General features: G+C 35.3%; 1 protein-coding gene across 1 annotated transcript in view; it reads left to right on the plus strand.

Moving 5' to 3' along the window:
- The window catches only part of BNC2 (basonuclin zinc finger protein 2), a 226,455-nt gene that overhangs the window by 100,379 nt on the left and 110,096 nt on the right, over nt 1-15,980 (plus strand). The window contains exon 2 of the mRNA XM_058823942.1: nt 14,982-15,084. Coding sequence (XP_058679925.1) covers nt 14,982-15,084 — 103 coding nt within the window. The remainder of the gene's footprint in view (nt 1-14,981; nt 15,085-15,980) is intronic.

Raw genomic sequence — 15,980 nt, forward strand, 5'->3', positions numbered from 1 at the left:
CTCTTAGGCTGATAAATTTAAAGAGAGTTTAAATTTAAAGTTTCAATTTAAACTCTCAATTTTAAACTATAAAATTGAGAGTTTAAATTTAAACTCTCAATTTTATAGTTTGGGAGAGGGTAGGTTGTTACTGACGCATTTTCCAGTCACTATGTTTTCTCTTATTTCATAAAACAATGAAAAAAACTATAAAGGGCTTACTTGCCCTTCAGTGAAACAGGAGAAAACGTCTCATATTGATTGCAGTAGGAAGAGACTCTGGGTCAGTGTTTTGCATACACCAAGCCATTTCACTTTCTACCAGCCTGGTCTGCTTTTTCCACAGATGTGCACAGTATGTATATGTATTTTCTGAAAAGCGTTTGCATATTACACGGTCACCAAAGTAACTTTTGTCCTCTGATTAACTGGAGGGTGCTATGACAGGAGCAAATACAGGCCTTAGCATGAGCACAGCATGTTCTCATAAGTATACATGCTGGATTAGAGCCTACAGGCTGGACTTTGCATAGGGAGTGAGAACATTCCTCTTTCTGCCGACTACACTTTGCGCTTGTGTAGCAGCAGGATTGCTGTAGCTGTGTTGCACTTGGCGAGGTCTAACACCAGCATGACAGAAGGCAAATGAAGGAAATATTAAACATGCAAAGAATATTGTATTCCTCTGGATGAAGGTGGGAGAGAGCTTGTAAAAGAAGCTGGGGATGCACTTAATTCACTTGACTTTGTCTATGAGGATATGAGTAGATTTTTAGATGTGCTGAACACTGACAAATCAAAATGGACAGTCAGGATTTGATAAATATAAGGTGCAAATGAGCACACTGTTTGCTTCTTTTATTAAAATAAACTAGAAGATAATTGAGTTCAAATACAACATATGCTGCCAAGTGGCAAAACTTGCTGTTACTTTAATGCAGCATATTAGAATACATTCTTTTGGATGGGGTAGCCTGATGGTTGCTGGGATATCTGTATAGCTGTTGTAATTTTTGGCTGAATGCGTGTGTCCAAATAGATAAGTTTTATTTAATAAAATAGCTGATGTTCAATTAAGAAGAAAAAAAAAAAAAGAAAAAAAACAAAGAAAATGTTCTTCATTAGTTTGTTTACTTTTTCTGCAGAATTTTCAAGGTTTAGATATGCTGGGAGTACAATTTTCCTTATTCCAAATCTGAGATACAGGAACAGATTGTCAAAACCAAGTCATAACTCCTATTGCCTAATCTGTCTTAGATTTGTAGATAAATGACACTTCAGGGTCCAGAGATAATATTTTAACATGCATTTCAAGGTATAAATTCACTATTGGTGAAGAACAAAAATGGATAACATCCAAGTCAGACTAGTGACCACTCCTGTCACTATATAATACACAAAAGCAATGGAAAATATAAGCAAAACAACTATGATTCTTTTCCTTTGGTCCAGTGTAATATCTGAGTTCTCAACTGATTTCAAATAAATATATGAAATTGCTAAGCTATTATAAGAAAATATATTAGAAGAAAAACTGATTCTGTATTTAAATGTAAAATGTCCTGTGTGTTTATATGAAGATGCCTTCCTAATTGCAAAACCAGGAGAGAGCACATTGATCTTTCAAAAACAATTTGACATTCATTTGGCCCAATTCAGGTACAATAACTGTGATCTGTGCAAGACAGTAATACTAAGGAGTTCCAGAAGCATTTGGACAATGCTCTCTGGTACATGATGTGACTCTTGGGGGTGGTGCTGTGCAGGGCCAGAATTGGATTCCATGATCCTTGTAGGGCGTTCAGGATGTTCTCTGATTAAGTGACAAATTTGTAAGGTCAGAAGCAAGAAGTGTAGCATCTCTTGACTACCGACTTTGGTGCTCAGGGCACGTTACTGTTACAGAAACTGTGGTAGCAGGCTAGCATGTCTTACGTAACACAGCAATAAATATGCAGGTGTAAAACAGGAGGCAATGGTATTTGTAGGACTGATGACAAATATGAAAAGCATTGCAACACTGTAGGCTTTGTTGTTCATCTTCCTGGAATTGTGCTTAAAAATGTGTTTCTCCTTGCTTACTGCTTCTTCTACTTTAAACAGATACAGAATTTTCAGACTGCCATCAGTTAAAAAAAATAAGAAAGAAAGAGTTTCCATTCTCCCTCCAACACTGCTCCTAACATAAAATTTATTCTAGCTTCATTGTCAGCAAATTACTTCATGTTGTCTCAGGTATCACTCAGGACTATTGCCTTAAACTGCAGCCACCTGATTCTAATTAGTTTTATTTTCTGCATACGTCATCAACTGTTACACATAACATTATAAAAAGGAGGAGTGATAAGGAGAACGAAAGTTACTTAAGATCAACATCCTCAGAACTTCTGCATGTATTGAAGGTCCTTTACACTTCCCAAAACTGAGTCCCAAATCAAACTGGATACTAAAAATTGGGAAGCATCGAGAAATAAATAATGAGGGTCGCTGCCAATGATCTGGAATGTTTTCATTAGATAAAGCCTTTATCTCTAATTGTCTCACATATAATCTTTTTGCACCCATTTAGTACAACCAATTTTAGTTTTCTAATTTTTTCTTTTTATGGAAAGTTGTTAAAAAGAGACATTGCTCACATTTGCACGTGACCCGACATTAAAAGGAAGCACTGTCTTTTTCAAATTGCTTGGCATTTCCTTTCTGTGACTCTTTAGAAATTAAATGAAGGTTGTAGGTCAGGAAGAGGAAAGCTGCATTGCTGCATATTCATTGCAAAGATACTGTTTCTTCCATTTAGAATTATGACTGGGTCTGTTGTCTTCTACAGAAAAAGCATCATAATCTGGGATATTTTGTCTTTTGTTCCTCCTCACACTGCTTCTGAAATCTAGAAATAAAGTGATGTTTTAGCATAAGTTATGGATTTCAAGTCAAGACTGAGCTTCTGTGTATCTTCTCTGCCCACCCTGAGACAGACAGAAATCACTGTGACAATTATGATGTACAGTGGTGAAGGTAATTTCTGAACATGAGTTTGTGTTACCTCCCATGTGCTTTCAACAAAGACTTGCTGGCTGAGCGCATCCTAAGGATTGCGTCAGCCAGGGCCACATGTCATATGGAATGTAACTCCTATTCTGTGAAAATTACTTTTGTTACTGTGAAGAATGTTTACACTCAAAGGTCGGCTGGCACACGTGTTTCTCACTCTCCTAGCAGTTTGTGGATTTTAGAGTTAGTAAAATGTCTACCATGCATACACACATCAAGTTCTGTGCCTTTCATTAGTGTAGCACCCTTCCTCAGTCTGATCTTACCAAACCTCCTAATTCTGAATGAGAAGGAATCTCTTCACATTTAGTCAAGATCAGATTTCTTTGATTTAAAAAAGAAAAAAAATTAGGTAATTCCACAGTCATTAACAACTCCCTTTTAAATGAAGTTATTTCACTGCTGAAAAAACACCTCTATAGAGAAGATGGCTACCTCTGTGAGAAAGCTACTCTCCAGCAATAAGGGAAATTAAAATTTCCAGCTCATGTGAAATTCCATGAGTTTTAAGTAAGACCTCCATGGAAGGTGTCTTTAAAGGTCTTACAAGACAGACCTTCACCATGGTTTTCATTTGGCCTATGATCCTTTTCACAGGTAGATTGTGTGTCCACCAAGCTAGGTGGTGCAACCTGGTAAAAATGCAGCTCAAAGAAATGCCAGGTAGTGTGGCTTGCTCTTCTGGCAGTTTTCAAGATGTGTGTTTTTACAGAACTCCAGAAATGGGAATTCTTAGCTGATTTTTTGTGTGTTGTTCTTAGTGCACACAATGGTTTATTTAAAGAATTGTGGGATATTTTTTCCTACCTGTATAGAATGTCAATATGAGTATATGTAGAGAGAGATGGTGCAAGTATTTGCAGAATCAAGTGGTGTGGTTTGTTGATAGACATTAAGAAATAGTGGTGCAAACCATAAAAGACCTGGAAATATGGGGTTTTTTGCAAACCCTTACTTGTACTTTGTTCTTGTTTGTTTGTTTGCTTGTTCAGATATTTTAACATATAGCTGTATCATATCATTATTGTATTAAAGATAAATGTTGTTGTATGTATGATTTGGCAGTAGATCTTTGATTTCACATGTCCACAGAATAAATTAAATCTCCCTTTGTGTACACTACAAACATGTTTTGCCTGACAAAGCATGTCCTATCTTATATAAGCTGGACGTTGTATGTTGTAAATCTGTGGAATTAAAATAGTGCTTTTAAATGTATGTCACAATGATTTAATGAGACATGAACTTGATGATCAAAATTATTTAAATTTTAAGGTTGTGTAGAGGGGAGGCCTGGGAGAATAAAGATCTTCTGAATTCATACATGATAGTGTAGGATGGAAACCAGCTTTGTACCAGTAGGTACATTAGGAAAACAACAACATCAACAACAAAAACAAAACAAAAGACCCTACCTTACTTGAAAAAAAGGACAGCCTGATAAAGGTTCTGCTTCAGATTGCAAAAGCAAATAAATATATGTATGTTATATTGTATTATATCTATTTCTTTAGTATAGCTAAAGGACAAGTTCCCATGAAATAGTGCATTCCTTTAGAATTGCAGATTTTCATAATTTTTTTTAAACATTCCTATTGTAACCTACATCAAAAGGGCAGCTATGTTTCTTGTGTCTGACTATACATATGCATTATAAAAAAGTGAGTCTACTGTAATTACCAGTTTGCAGAGCGAATTCCTGCAGGGTTTGTACTCTCCCCATTAGTAAAAGAGATAAGTTGAAATGTATTAAAATTTCACTGTACAACTGGGAGTTTTTGTTCACAGTAAATGTGGTAATGTTTCTTCATTGCTTGACTGTTTGTGTTTAAATTTAGGCAGTGTGCCCAACAGGGACAAAATTATAGGATAAATCTATGTATAAAAGAAAATCTTTCTGAGAAAACCAATAACATTTCTCCCTCCACTGCCTGCCCCCCTTCTTCCTCTTTTCTGTCTCTCTCTCTCTGGTTTTATTACATGTATGTATATATGTATGTATATATATATATCTATATTTTTTTTAATGTTCCATTCTGGCCAAAGAGACACATATTTCACACTTACTGGAAATCTTCCTCTCCTAAATAAGGTGAAGGGATAGAATGTACTTTAGCAAATATTTTTGAAAAAATATCCATTGCTTTGTTTTCAGGAAATACCAAAGAAGCAAAATTTAAAAGTTACAATAATAAAAGAAATGCATATTTAAGTAATTAATTACTTCATTCATCTAATGAGGAGAAAATATTTTCACCTATTAGTCTGGCTTTTTGGGGACAAGACAAAAAGATTGGGTGTTTTTTTCTTATTATTATTTGCTTATAGTATCAGGTTAGTGGCTGACAGGGTTGGTCACTGAAGGAACAGTGCAGGATTGACTATTTTATTAATGTAAATAAGAAGTTATTGCTTTAGGGTATAACTTAAGAACAAGATACATAGTATGGAGTTTTGACCTTGAAGAGAGAGAAAAGATTATTTTCTTTTTGGAATTATTTTCAAAATAATCTTTCATCATAATTCTTTTATTTAACTTTTGTAGAGCCCATATTTATCTTCCGTGGCTAAAATGCAGCACAGTGCGGTGCAAATCCACATAATTCTTTTTGTCAAATTGAAAACCCATCATTTAGAATCCAGAAAGCAGTAACATCTGAGAAAGAAAAAGAATCCTGAAAGGAAAACCTTCCTGAAGAGCAGATTAGACAGTAAACAATTTATTTGTGATATTATTTAAGGAGAATTCCTGAATACACGGACAGAAAGAAATAGCTACTCCATGGGCCATGCTGCATTTTACTTTGTTTATATCAGATCTTGCTTATTCTTTAAATTAATGGAAAAAAAAAGGCGGAAAATAAAAAATCTAACAGATTTTGCTGACATAATTTTGTGTGTACATTTACATTTTTTTTAAGGTTCCCTATTTATTTGTTAGAAGTGATATATTCACTTGTAATTTTTACTGGACAGACTAACTGAGATTGATTAAAACTAGTCTAGAGATTATGAGTCATCTGATCACCTTTAAGACTTTTAACATTCTCATCATCTTCTGATTGATTTGTGGAGAAACAATAGATGAATAATAGGTATTAGTCTTAATAGATTTGTTATTTGATTTAATAGATTGAAGTAACTCCTTTTCAACCACTTAGTAATTACTGAAAAAAATCCTCTTTTGAGGATTAATGACACAATAGTCCACATAATGTTAAGAATTGTTGACAATTTCCTTCCATGTTCACGCTAGATCCACAGGTTCTATGTCTTTTTGAAGATACTAGAGGTAAAAAAAAAAAATTTTTTTGAACATATTTATTTCCAATTTTTACATCACAAGTTTTTAATTATTGGTTCACATACTTTATTCTGAAACATCTCCTATAAGGTAGTTGAAGTTTGTTTTGAATGGCACGGCTGATACCACACTATAAGAATATATATATGTAATACATATATATAATATTACTTTACAGTAATCTATATAAAAGAATATATATACTTTATAGTATATATATATTCTTATAATGAGAATATACTTTCTACAATTTAGTTGCCAGAAAGATCCACTTGTTTTCTGGAAAACTATCACCTGGACTTTTCATCGAATCATGGGCTGATGGAGAGGTTAGGGGTGGAAGGAATTTTTAAATATCATCTAGTCCAATCCTCTGCCATGGGCAGGAGCATCTTCAACTAGATCAGGTAGCTCAGAGCCATGTCCAGCCTGACCTAGAATGTGCCCAGGGATGAGGCATCCACCACCTTTCTGGGCAACATGTGCCAGTGTTTCACCACCCTCCTCAAAAAAATTTCTTCCTTGTATGTAATCTAAACCTACCCTCTTTCAGTTTAAAGCTGTTTCTCCTTGTCCTGTCACTGCATGCCCCTGTTAAAAGTCCCTCCCCAGCCTTCTTCCAAGCCCCTCTAGGTAGTAGAAAGCTGTTATATGTACTCTGTGGGGCTTTCTCTTCCCCTGTCTGAACTACCCCAATTCTGTCAATCTTCCCTCATAGGAGAGGCATTCCAGCCCTTTGATCATTGTGGTCTTATTTGGACTAGCTCCAACAGGTTCATGTCCTTCCTTTGCCGAGGATTCCAGAGGCAAATGCAGTACTCCAGGTGCAGTCTCACCAGGGCAGAGTATGTCACAGGTCCAGGACAGGCCAGTAAAGCCAGGGAAAGCAACTTGCCTCCTGTGGTCTCCAAAGGAGACAGTGAGTTGTGGTTACTCAAGATGAGTGCTTGGGCCTAGCTTGCAGTGTCATTCTCTAGAAGAGTCGTGGTTAGAGAAGGGTTTGTGAAACATCCGTGCATGGATACCTATCTGACACTGACTGCTGCCTTGGCAACATATGTGGCTGAACTCCAGTGACCGACAATGTTAGTTTCATAGCAGAAACTTGGTTTTCATCTATGAGAACAAATATCTGTATTTGCTAACAGGCTCTTGGGCACAGGGAATCTCATTCTTAAATCAACTGTGTTTTTTCTTCAAATTTTAAGTAAAGAAACTCTTGTCAGCCTTAATTTTTTTTCAGTGCAAATAATTTTGATGCTTGTGATGCTCAGGCTAGTTTTGCACGCTATAGAAACGTAGGGTGATACTTACCTGTAGTCTTTGTATAGTATCTGTAGGCAGCCCTGTGAGAAGCAGCATAAAAGCTCTACAGACGCTTCCTGAAAAACAAAACATATATTCTGAGTTATATTTCTCTAGAAAAGTCCAGGTAGCATTCCTTAACACAGGTTTCTACTTTTTCTGGTGTGTGGGGTAGAAATGAAGAGCAGCTCCTAAATTAATGCAAGATTGCAAACAATTTTTTTTCTCCTATTCTTATTCCCCATTCACTTAACCGTTCTTTCTCAAGAAGACTTGAAAACAGTTTTTAGCATGCTTAGAGACTGGGTTTTCTTTACTCCAGGAAAAGCTGTTTTATCCTATTAACAGCTTTCTCTCTTGTTAGCATGCTTGCCTTCATATTATATTAGTAACTGTTTTCTTGAATGCTACAGAGAAATATAACAATATTATTACCTTTCAAATTGTATTTACTGAAAGTAAATACAAGTAAGAAACAATACTAATGTAATGTGATGTGAAATTGCTAATAAAATACTGCAATGCAGTGAATAACTCAGAAGGTATTGGAGTATCACTAAATGGGAGAGAGATTAAAAATATTATAGCATTACATGAATGTTTCAGACCATTCAAATGCAAAGTTAATCCCCCCTTACTGTTTTTTGTTTTGGGCAAAGCATTGTTAGGCTAGTAGTATTGAAGTATTGAAGTTAGTAATGGTCATGTATCACTTATTGTCTCTAGGTGAGTCCTATGCATAAAATCATTCATTTCCTAATCATAAATCAAAGTGAACTTTTATTATAAAAAAATCTGTAACATTTTTGTGCCAACAGAAGAAATAATAATGCTGAATGTTTCTGCCTTACCTGCTTCGTCATTTTCTCACCATGTTGTGTGAGCAGCTTATTAGCCTTATCCCAGGAAAGGTATATATTAGCATTATCCATTATTTTCAGATTGGGCAGTTATAGGTTGAGTGTTTAAGTGCATCTATTGGAGTGACAGACCTGGGTCGGTATCGAGGCATTCCCCCTCTACCAGTCCAGTGTTTTGGCATTTTAACTGAGTTTCAAAATTGTTATTTTTGTACCAGAATTGCATGATGGAGGAATAGTCATCCTGCATCATTCTGTCATCCTGCAGAGACCGAAATACTTCTGCATATTTCTGCTACATTCTGGAGAAAGTGCAGCAAGCTCTTCCACCCCAATTTTCCCTCTTTCTTAGAAGTTAAAATGTAGGTGAGAAGCGGGATAATGAATCCCTTGTTTAATTTTGCTTGTGGGCTTTTTGCTTTACTTACCAAACTGTCTTTATCTCAACCCACCAAGTTTTTCACTCCTACTGTTCTGATTTCTCTCCCCTATCCCACTGTGAGCAAAGTGAGCAAATGTCTGTGTGGGGCTTAGATTTCTTAGATAGCTGGGTTTAAACCAAAACAGTTCCCTGTAATATAATATTAGTCTTATTACAGGAAGGTGACATAGTGCATTTCCTAAATGTCAGTATACAAATGATCCTCCTTTTGGTGTTCATTTGAAAATAAATTGTATCTGCCCTTGATTTGCCAGCTATTAAAAATCGTGTAATTTCATTTGGATCTTTTTGCTATCTCTACAGCAGAATTTTTGCTGTGATCTTTTAAATAACTACTTGATTGGCAGGAAAAAATGTTTATTTAGATTCATAAAGTAGTAAAGAAGAGGAGTGATAGATCTTATAGGAGCTTTTTAAAGAACATATATGTGCTCTGAAAAAAAAAAGAAAGAACTCTGAACCTAAAACAGTGGTATGGTACAGTCCTGTCATATAGATATTATCTTCTTAGCTTTATAACAAAGAAGCAGAATGAAAAAATTAATGGCATAGGAGACTTTTTGTTAATAAAGTTTTGGAACATTTGAAGAACTTTTCTGTTGTCCTCTGCTTCATAACTTTTTCTGTCATGAGTCTACATACAGCAAAACAAGTGTGGACCTCTGTCGTACTCATTAACTTTGATTATTTTGGTGTGCCATCATGTATCAAGACCATCTACTTTATTTAAAAGCTTAAAATTGTTCTTCTAATGACAGTGTTATTTACTTTCAATAAAATGTTAGTTCAAAATTATGTAATTTTTTTATTTGCAATAGAGAGTAAAACTGTTTGACAATGGATAGAAAATGTTGATATACCATGTTGTGTTTGGGTTTCTCTTAAAGTTGAGACATAAGCTGCAAAAAGTGCTTTTTGCTTCTAACACTAATCATAATTTCATGCAAATATTTCATTCATTGGTATACAATGCCCGAACTGTTATTAGTTTTAAAAACATAAATGAGATTATTTGCTCTGTCAATTAAATGTGGAAAGCTCTTGCCTGTATTATAAAAATACATAGAACTTTGAATTGTCTTTATACAAAATCTTTATTGTACAAAATCTAAATTTCAAGTATACATATGTGTATATGTATGTGTGTGTAAAACCCATGGCATCTTTGCTAACTAACACATTTCTGTAGACTTCATACTCTCTTACTCTTACAGATTTTAATGCAGCTGCCAAGAACTGCACTTATGCACCAGTTTGCTTGTTTGCAATCTCACAAAAAAATTTCACAGGACTAAATTATCTTCAAGCCTGATGCTTCTGTGGCTGATAACAGTGGATTTAGATTAGGTGAGCTCTGTGGTGTAAATCTACAGGAGATGCATTAGAAAGGTAGATGGAACATCAGTGTGGAGAATGAGTATACTTTACTCCATTATGTATTCAGGTGCACAGTGATGTAGATGTAGAAAGAAGACATTTTTAAATACCTTTTTAAAGGCATTTGAGAAAGGTGAGGCAAAGACACTAGGAATAAGACTCTTTAACCCTGCCACTGCATAGAAAGATGTAGTTGAGACTTGAGTAAGATGCTATTCAACCTCACAGAACTCTTGAAGCCTCACCATGAGTTACATTACAAAGCTTTGTTGCAAAACTTACCCATCTCTCCATAATGTTGCATCCCTTAAAACAGCCTCCATCTATTGAGTTGTAAGTAATCCAGAGAAGGAATCATATCTGTTCTTTACATGTTCTCCTTCTTCTCCCACACTGTCATTCCTTTCATGGCAGCTTATTGACTCTCAACTCTTGGAAGCTCTGCAGAACAGCCAGAAGGATTGATTCTTCCATTACTGCTGTAGGCTATTTCTATTAAGATGTGAATAATAATTATTTTTTAAAAATAATAAAATCACCCAAACTATGTTAAATTAATATCCTTGGTCTGGGAGAAACCCAGAGAAGTCAGATCTTTTAATAGCCATACAAACTTATGCATAGGTATACTGACATCATGCTTTAATATTAGTAAAATTTCCTTTCTTTTTACATTATGCTTTACAGGAAGAGCATCTCAAAGAGAGCTGCAGGATATTTCTCAATGTCAATTTTAAAATTTTAGGATTTAGTCAGCAATATAAACTATTTTAAGTTATTCTACTGAAGTCAAGCCCATTTCCTGCATAGGTCCTCAAGGACCATTGTAGTTTTGATACAAATACAAGAAGCAATATGTTAGGAACTCAGTGAAAGATATGTACTCCTGCTAACTGCAGGCCATGACATGGTAAAATATAACAGCATGTATGTTTCAAGGAGGTGTATGTATGAAACCATGTTTTGTGGCATACTTAAGGTGTTAACCTGCAAATTGTCATCTAAATACACGACTGCCTATCAGCTAATACACAGGAGACTGTGTCTTCTGATTTTAGTATTCCTTTCACTATTCACTGGTTTCTTTTCCTTTTGTTTTCTTTCTGGCTTTCTTGGGGAAGCTCCTGAGGAAAATCTCAGTCAGGGAAAATTTCTGTTTCTTTTCCTAGAAAATAGTGTAGTATGGAAAGTCCAATTGCATAAACTTTTTTATAAAAATCGTGGGAAGGCAGAATTACAGTGCACGACTTGTGGAACGCCTAGCTAAACTCTTTCAGAAGCATTTTCTGGCAAAATTCTAACATTGGTACACCCTTGGATTTTTATGCCTACACTTTAACAGGCTAGCACAATGATTGCAATATTCAGCTGCTACATCGAAGATCTTTTTATCATCCCCACTTCCCACCCCATCCCTTTGAAATTGAGCAGTACCAAATGTCCAACCACAGTTACACCAACACACTCAGCTACCTACAGGAACACCAGCTAGTGTACCTTAAAATCCTGCTGCTGAGGAATGGAGGTCTGCATGCAGACTTTGGTTTCTTACTTTAATCTATGCCATATTCAGATTCAGCTGCCCTTCTGGCCTTCCTGAGCCTGTTGCCATCAGTGACTTGTATTCCCAAGTTAAGTCGTATTGAAAAACAGGTGAAAACACTGTTCATAATGGTGGTGCATATGTTTGTAAGGCTCAGTGAATTTGCTAGTTGCATTGTGAAGGTCTTAAAGCACAATAATTTCTTTCATGTTAATGAATGTTAGCGTTCAGATGCTGTGTGTACAATCACACACTGTTTTTGGCATCTTGAATCTTCCTGTCGCTGAGTTCCATTGGCTTCATGTTGGGTATTGTAGAGATCTCAGGTAGTTACAGTAATTCTGAATTAACTAAGCAAAGTGAAAAAATAATCTCTGAAATAAAGAAAAAATTCTATTTGAGAGTTTCAGTAGCCTCTACTAGGTGTAAACAACTCTAGTTGTTGTTTAGGGAATGTGGGCATCACAAAAACAAAATAATTTGTCCAAGATCATGCCAGAACGTAGGTTAGAATGAGTATCTCTGGTCCTAAATGAGCACCTTCCAGCTTGAGGGGTAATCCTTGTCATTCAGAAGTATGCATGGGATTCTCTGTAGTGGATTGGGAAACTACTGAAACCAAATTACATCCTGGCATCAATATACACCCTTGGAAGAAAAAGCAGCCAAGTAAGGCCAGGCTGAATACTTTGGCCATGCTAATTATGTTTTGATTTTTTCATACCAATTGATATGAATTTATAAAAATGCATAGCTCTTTTTGAAGACTTTCTAATTTATTTATTGGAGGAAATAAAAATAAAAAACGTGGGTGAATATTTTCAGCAATATGTATAAAAGATAGAAATCATACCAATTAATTAGTTCAACACTTTACATCATCAATACTCTCTTTAATTCAGAGAAGAGGAAAAGATATATGTAACCTCTAAACTTCCCCCCCCCCCAAGTTTATAATCTATAGTGGCTAAATGGGTAATTTTTGAATGGGTGTAATGAAACTTACTCTTAAGCTTCAACACTATATTTCAGGTCCAAACTGAATCAAATTTTTACAGGCAACCTGTTGACCTCTAGGCCAAAAGTGGATAGGGTTGTAATAGAAATGCTGATGAGCCTTAATAAAGCAACTCTTCCAAATGTCAGAGTTTGATCTAGTACATGTAATGCACTATATTACACCTTTTGCATGTAGTGCAAATGACACATGAAGAAATCAAAATATCATCAAATACAACCAGTGTTTGTCATGTCGGTGCAGAGATCTGAAAAAAGTGGTGATTGTGAGAAAATCTTCTATGGTAAAATAAAAATATCATTTTGAAAGACCTCCTTTTGCAGTACAATTAATTACTGAGTTCATTAATTAATGAACATATTAGCAAAAGAACACCATTACTGACCAGTGTAGTCTTGATATATTACCAGGTCAATACACTATTGAACATGAAACAGGACCTTCCAGGAGATTTTTTTTCTCATAACCCACAAACACATATATTATTCCTGCACGGTCAGCACTTCTCTGGTACCCTTATATTTCGTATTACTAATTCTTTTAATCACGCATCCATAGAGCAATGTTTTATAACCTGGCTAATGAGTAATTGGACAGGTGACATTGGGACTGAGGCCCTGAAGTTCAGGCATAATAGAGCAGGATTTTTTTCCCTCACTAGATTTTTGAGAGTAAAAGGTTGTAAAGGAGCAGACGGGATAAGAGGAATAAAGGACTCTTTAACAGAAACTTGTCAGAGAAATACAGATATTAAATGTATCCATGAACTATAAATGTCTTTACATATATTCTGATGCAGATAAATAAGTGAAGGGATCAAATATTTAAAATAATTCTGAGGCTTTTTCATTTTCAGCAGCCAAGGAGCTTAGCCAGGCCAAGCTAATGCTGAATGTAATTTATTTAAAGTCACTACAGTTAAGATAATATTTTTGTATGGAAAATATGTGTATTAATTCTTCGTAAAAGGCAAGAGTCTTCATAATTCTTTGGTTTCTCTGCGGCAATGCGTACCAAGCACCCTTCCCCCACCTTAGCCCCCAAGTAATCATTGATTGCATCTAAATCTATAGAGATATCTTTTCCTGGCAGCTCTGGTAGTTACAGTAGATTGTTAATCTGTGAATGATCAGAATAAGCCTCTCTGTCTCAGAAATCTCCATGCAAATTACATCTAAATGCATGCCATAAATTTATTAGTAGCAGTTTGAAGTGCACAGGTCATCTTCTACACTATTTAAAAACATATGTTACATTAGAAAGAGTCTCATTCAATTTATATTCACTTTTCTGTGGCTGTAGCTAGCCCTTGTCAAAGTAAATCTGTGTAATTTTTGAAATAATTCTAAAAAGGAAGATGAGAAAGTCTGTTATTAAGGAAAGTGTCTTATTAAGCATATTTGAGATCTCTGCATGGGACTGGAGTTTCACTATTCCTACTTTAAAACAGAGAAATTCTTGTTTAACAAATGAGGAGTTTTAAGAGGTAAAAGGCTATTCCTAGATATTGGAGAAAGTGAGAGATGTAAAGGCAAGTTACAGGATGTTTTTTGAACCAGTCCTATTCTTGTACCTTGATCAGTTTATTGTTTTGGGAACACATAAAATCCATGACTTCTTTTTGCAGAGTTATGTGTTAGGTGAACCCAAAAAGGAAATTCAAAAATAACCTTTGGATTCCATGAAGGGGAAATATATTTGTAGTTTTCCTTTCCATATGTTTTTGTTTCCTAATTTTTATCTGGATTTCAAACTGGTATGCTCCTATGGTACAACATCCCTAGTTACTTTCTTTCTTTATGAAGTCAATAAAAAATATTTATGGAACTCCTACAGCATCCTCCTGCTCATGCTACCAACTTTTTTTTTTCCTAAAGAAAATAGAACAATTTTTTTAAATATTTCAGGAATTTATTCATCTCCATGGGACATACTGACATATGTTTTTGAAAGAAAATTAATTTCTACTTCAAATAGGAGCTAGGCTTTAAATGTTAGAAAGCTGGGGTTTTCTGTGTAGCTCATATCATTCTAACTATCACAACAAATTTGTACACGCAGGAAGAAATACATTAACATGTGTCTTCTGTTTCTTTTCCCAGGCCATCCGCTGTACACTGGTAAATTGCACATGTGAATGTTTTCAGCCAGGGAAGATTAACCTGAGAACCTGCGATCAGTGTAAACATGGCTGGGTGGCACATGGTAAGAAATATCTGTTCTGGGTTTGTTTTTTCAATCCTTTCCATCCTTACCAGTATCTTTAAATAATAACTGGATTGATACATACAATAGTGGTACCTATTTGTCTACATATGCATGTGTGCACTATCTGTGTTTATCCTTATGTATGCATGCACATGCTTTTTTTTAGAGCAATTTGTAGGATGTAAGAGTCTGTTATTCTGGCGACAGTTCCAAGTGCCACTTTCAAAAGCTTGTGTACAATTCAAAAGAATATTCTAGCCTCCAGAAAATAATGTATTTCCTGTAGGACTTAACAGAAAGGCAAAAAGTTTACAGTGTGGTTGCACAGCAGCCAAGAAGTCATGTGGCCAAATGGAAATTTAAATTTACCAGTGTCAAACATTCAGATCTCACATGTTGAGAGTGTATCCTATATCACAAAGAAAGTCTGCATATGTGATTTGTGAGCTGTACCTCTCTTCCCATGTTTAAGTATCTTAATAAAGATAGGAAGGATTAGAATTCCCAGATCAGGCATGAAAGGCATAATAGGCATAAAAATTCATAGAAAACCTTCTATTTTATTTATCCTTTTCTACTTAATGTTCTTGGAAGGGTTTTATTCTTGATAGTCATTATTAAATCAGCGTGAGAGAGCAGGAGAGAGCTATATACACCATTAGAAAGCAAATAAGGAGGATACCTAAGATGATTTAATAAAAGAAAAATAGGGAGGGTTTGGGAGTGGTAGAAAGAAAGATTACTATGTGTGGTAGAAATTGCTGTTGAAGTTTTCTTCTCATGATGTGGAATATTGGTACCTAAGCAAGCACAGCCCTCATCCCCTATTTCTGCCAGACATTCAGGGGCTTATATTCTGTGAATTTGATTTTATTTTGATGAGAACTTGAGTG

This window comes from Ammospiza caudacuta, chromosome Z (genome assembly GCF_027887145.1).
Source record: "Ammospiza caudacuta isolate bAmmCau1 chromosome Z, bAmmCau1.pri, whole genome shotgun sequence".
Lineage (NCBI taxonomy): Eukaryota > Metazoa > Chordata > Aves > Passeriformes > Passerellidae > Ammospiza > Ammospiza caudacuta.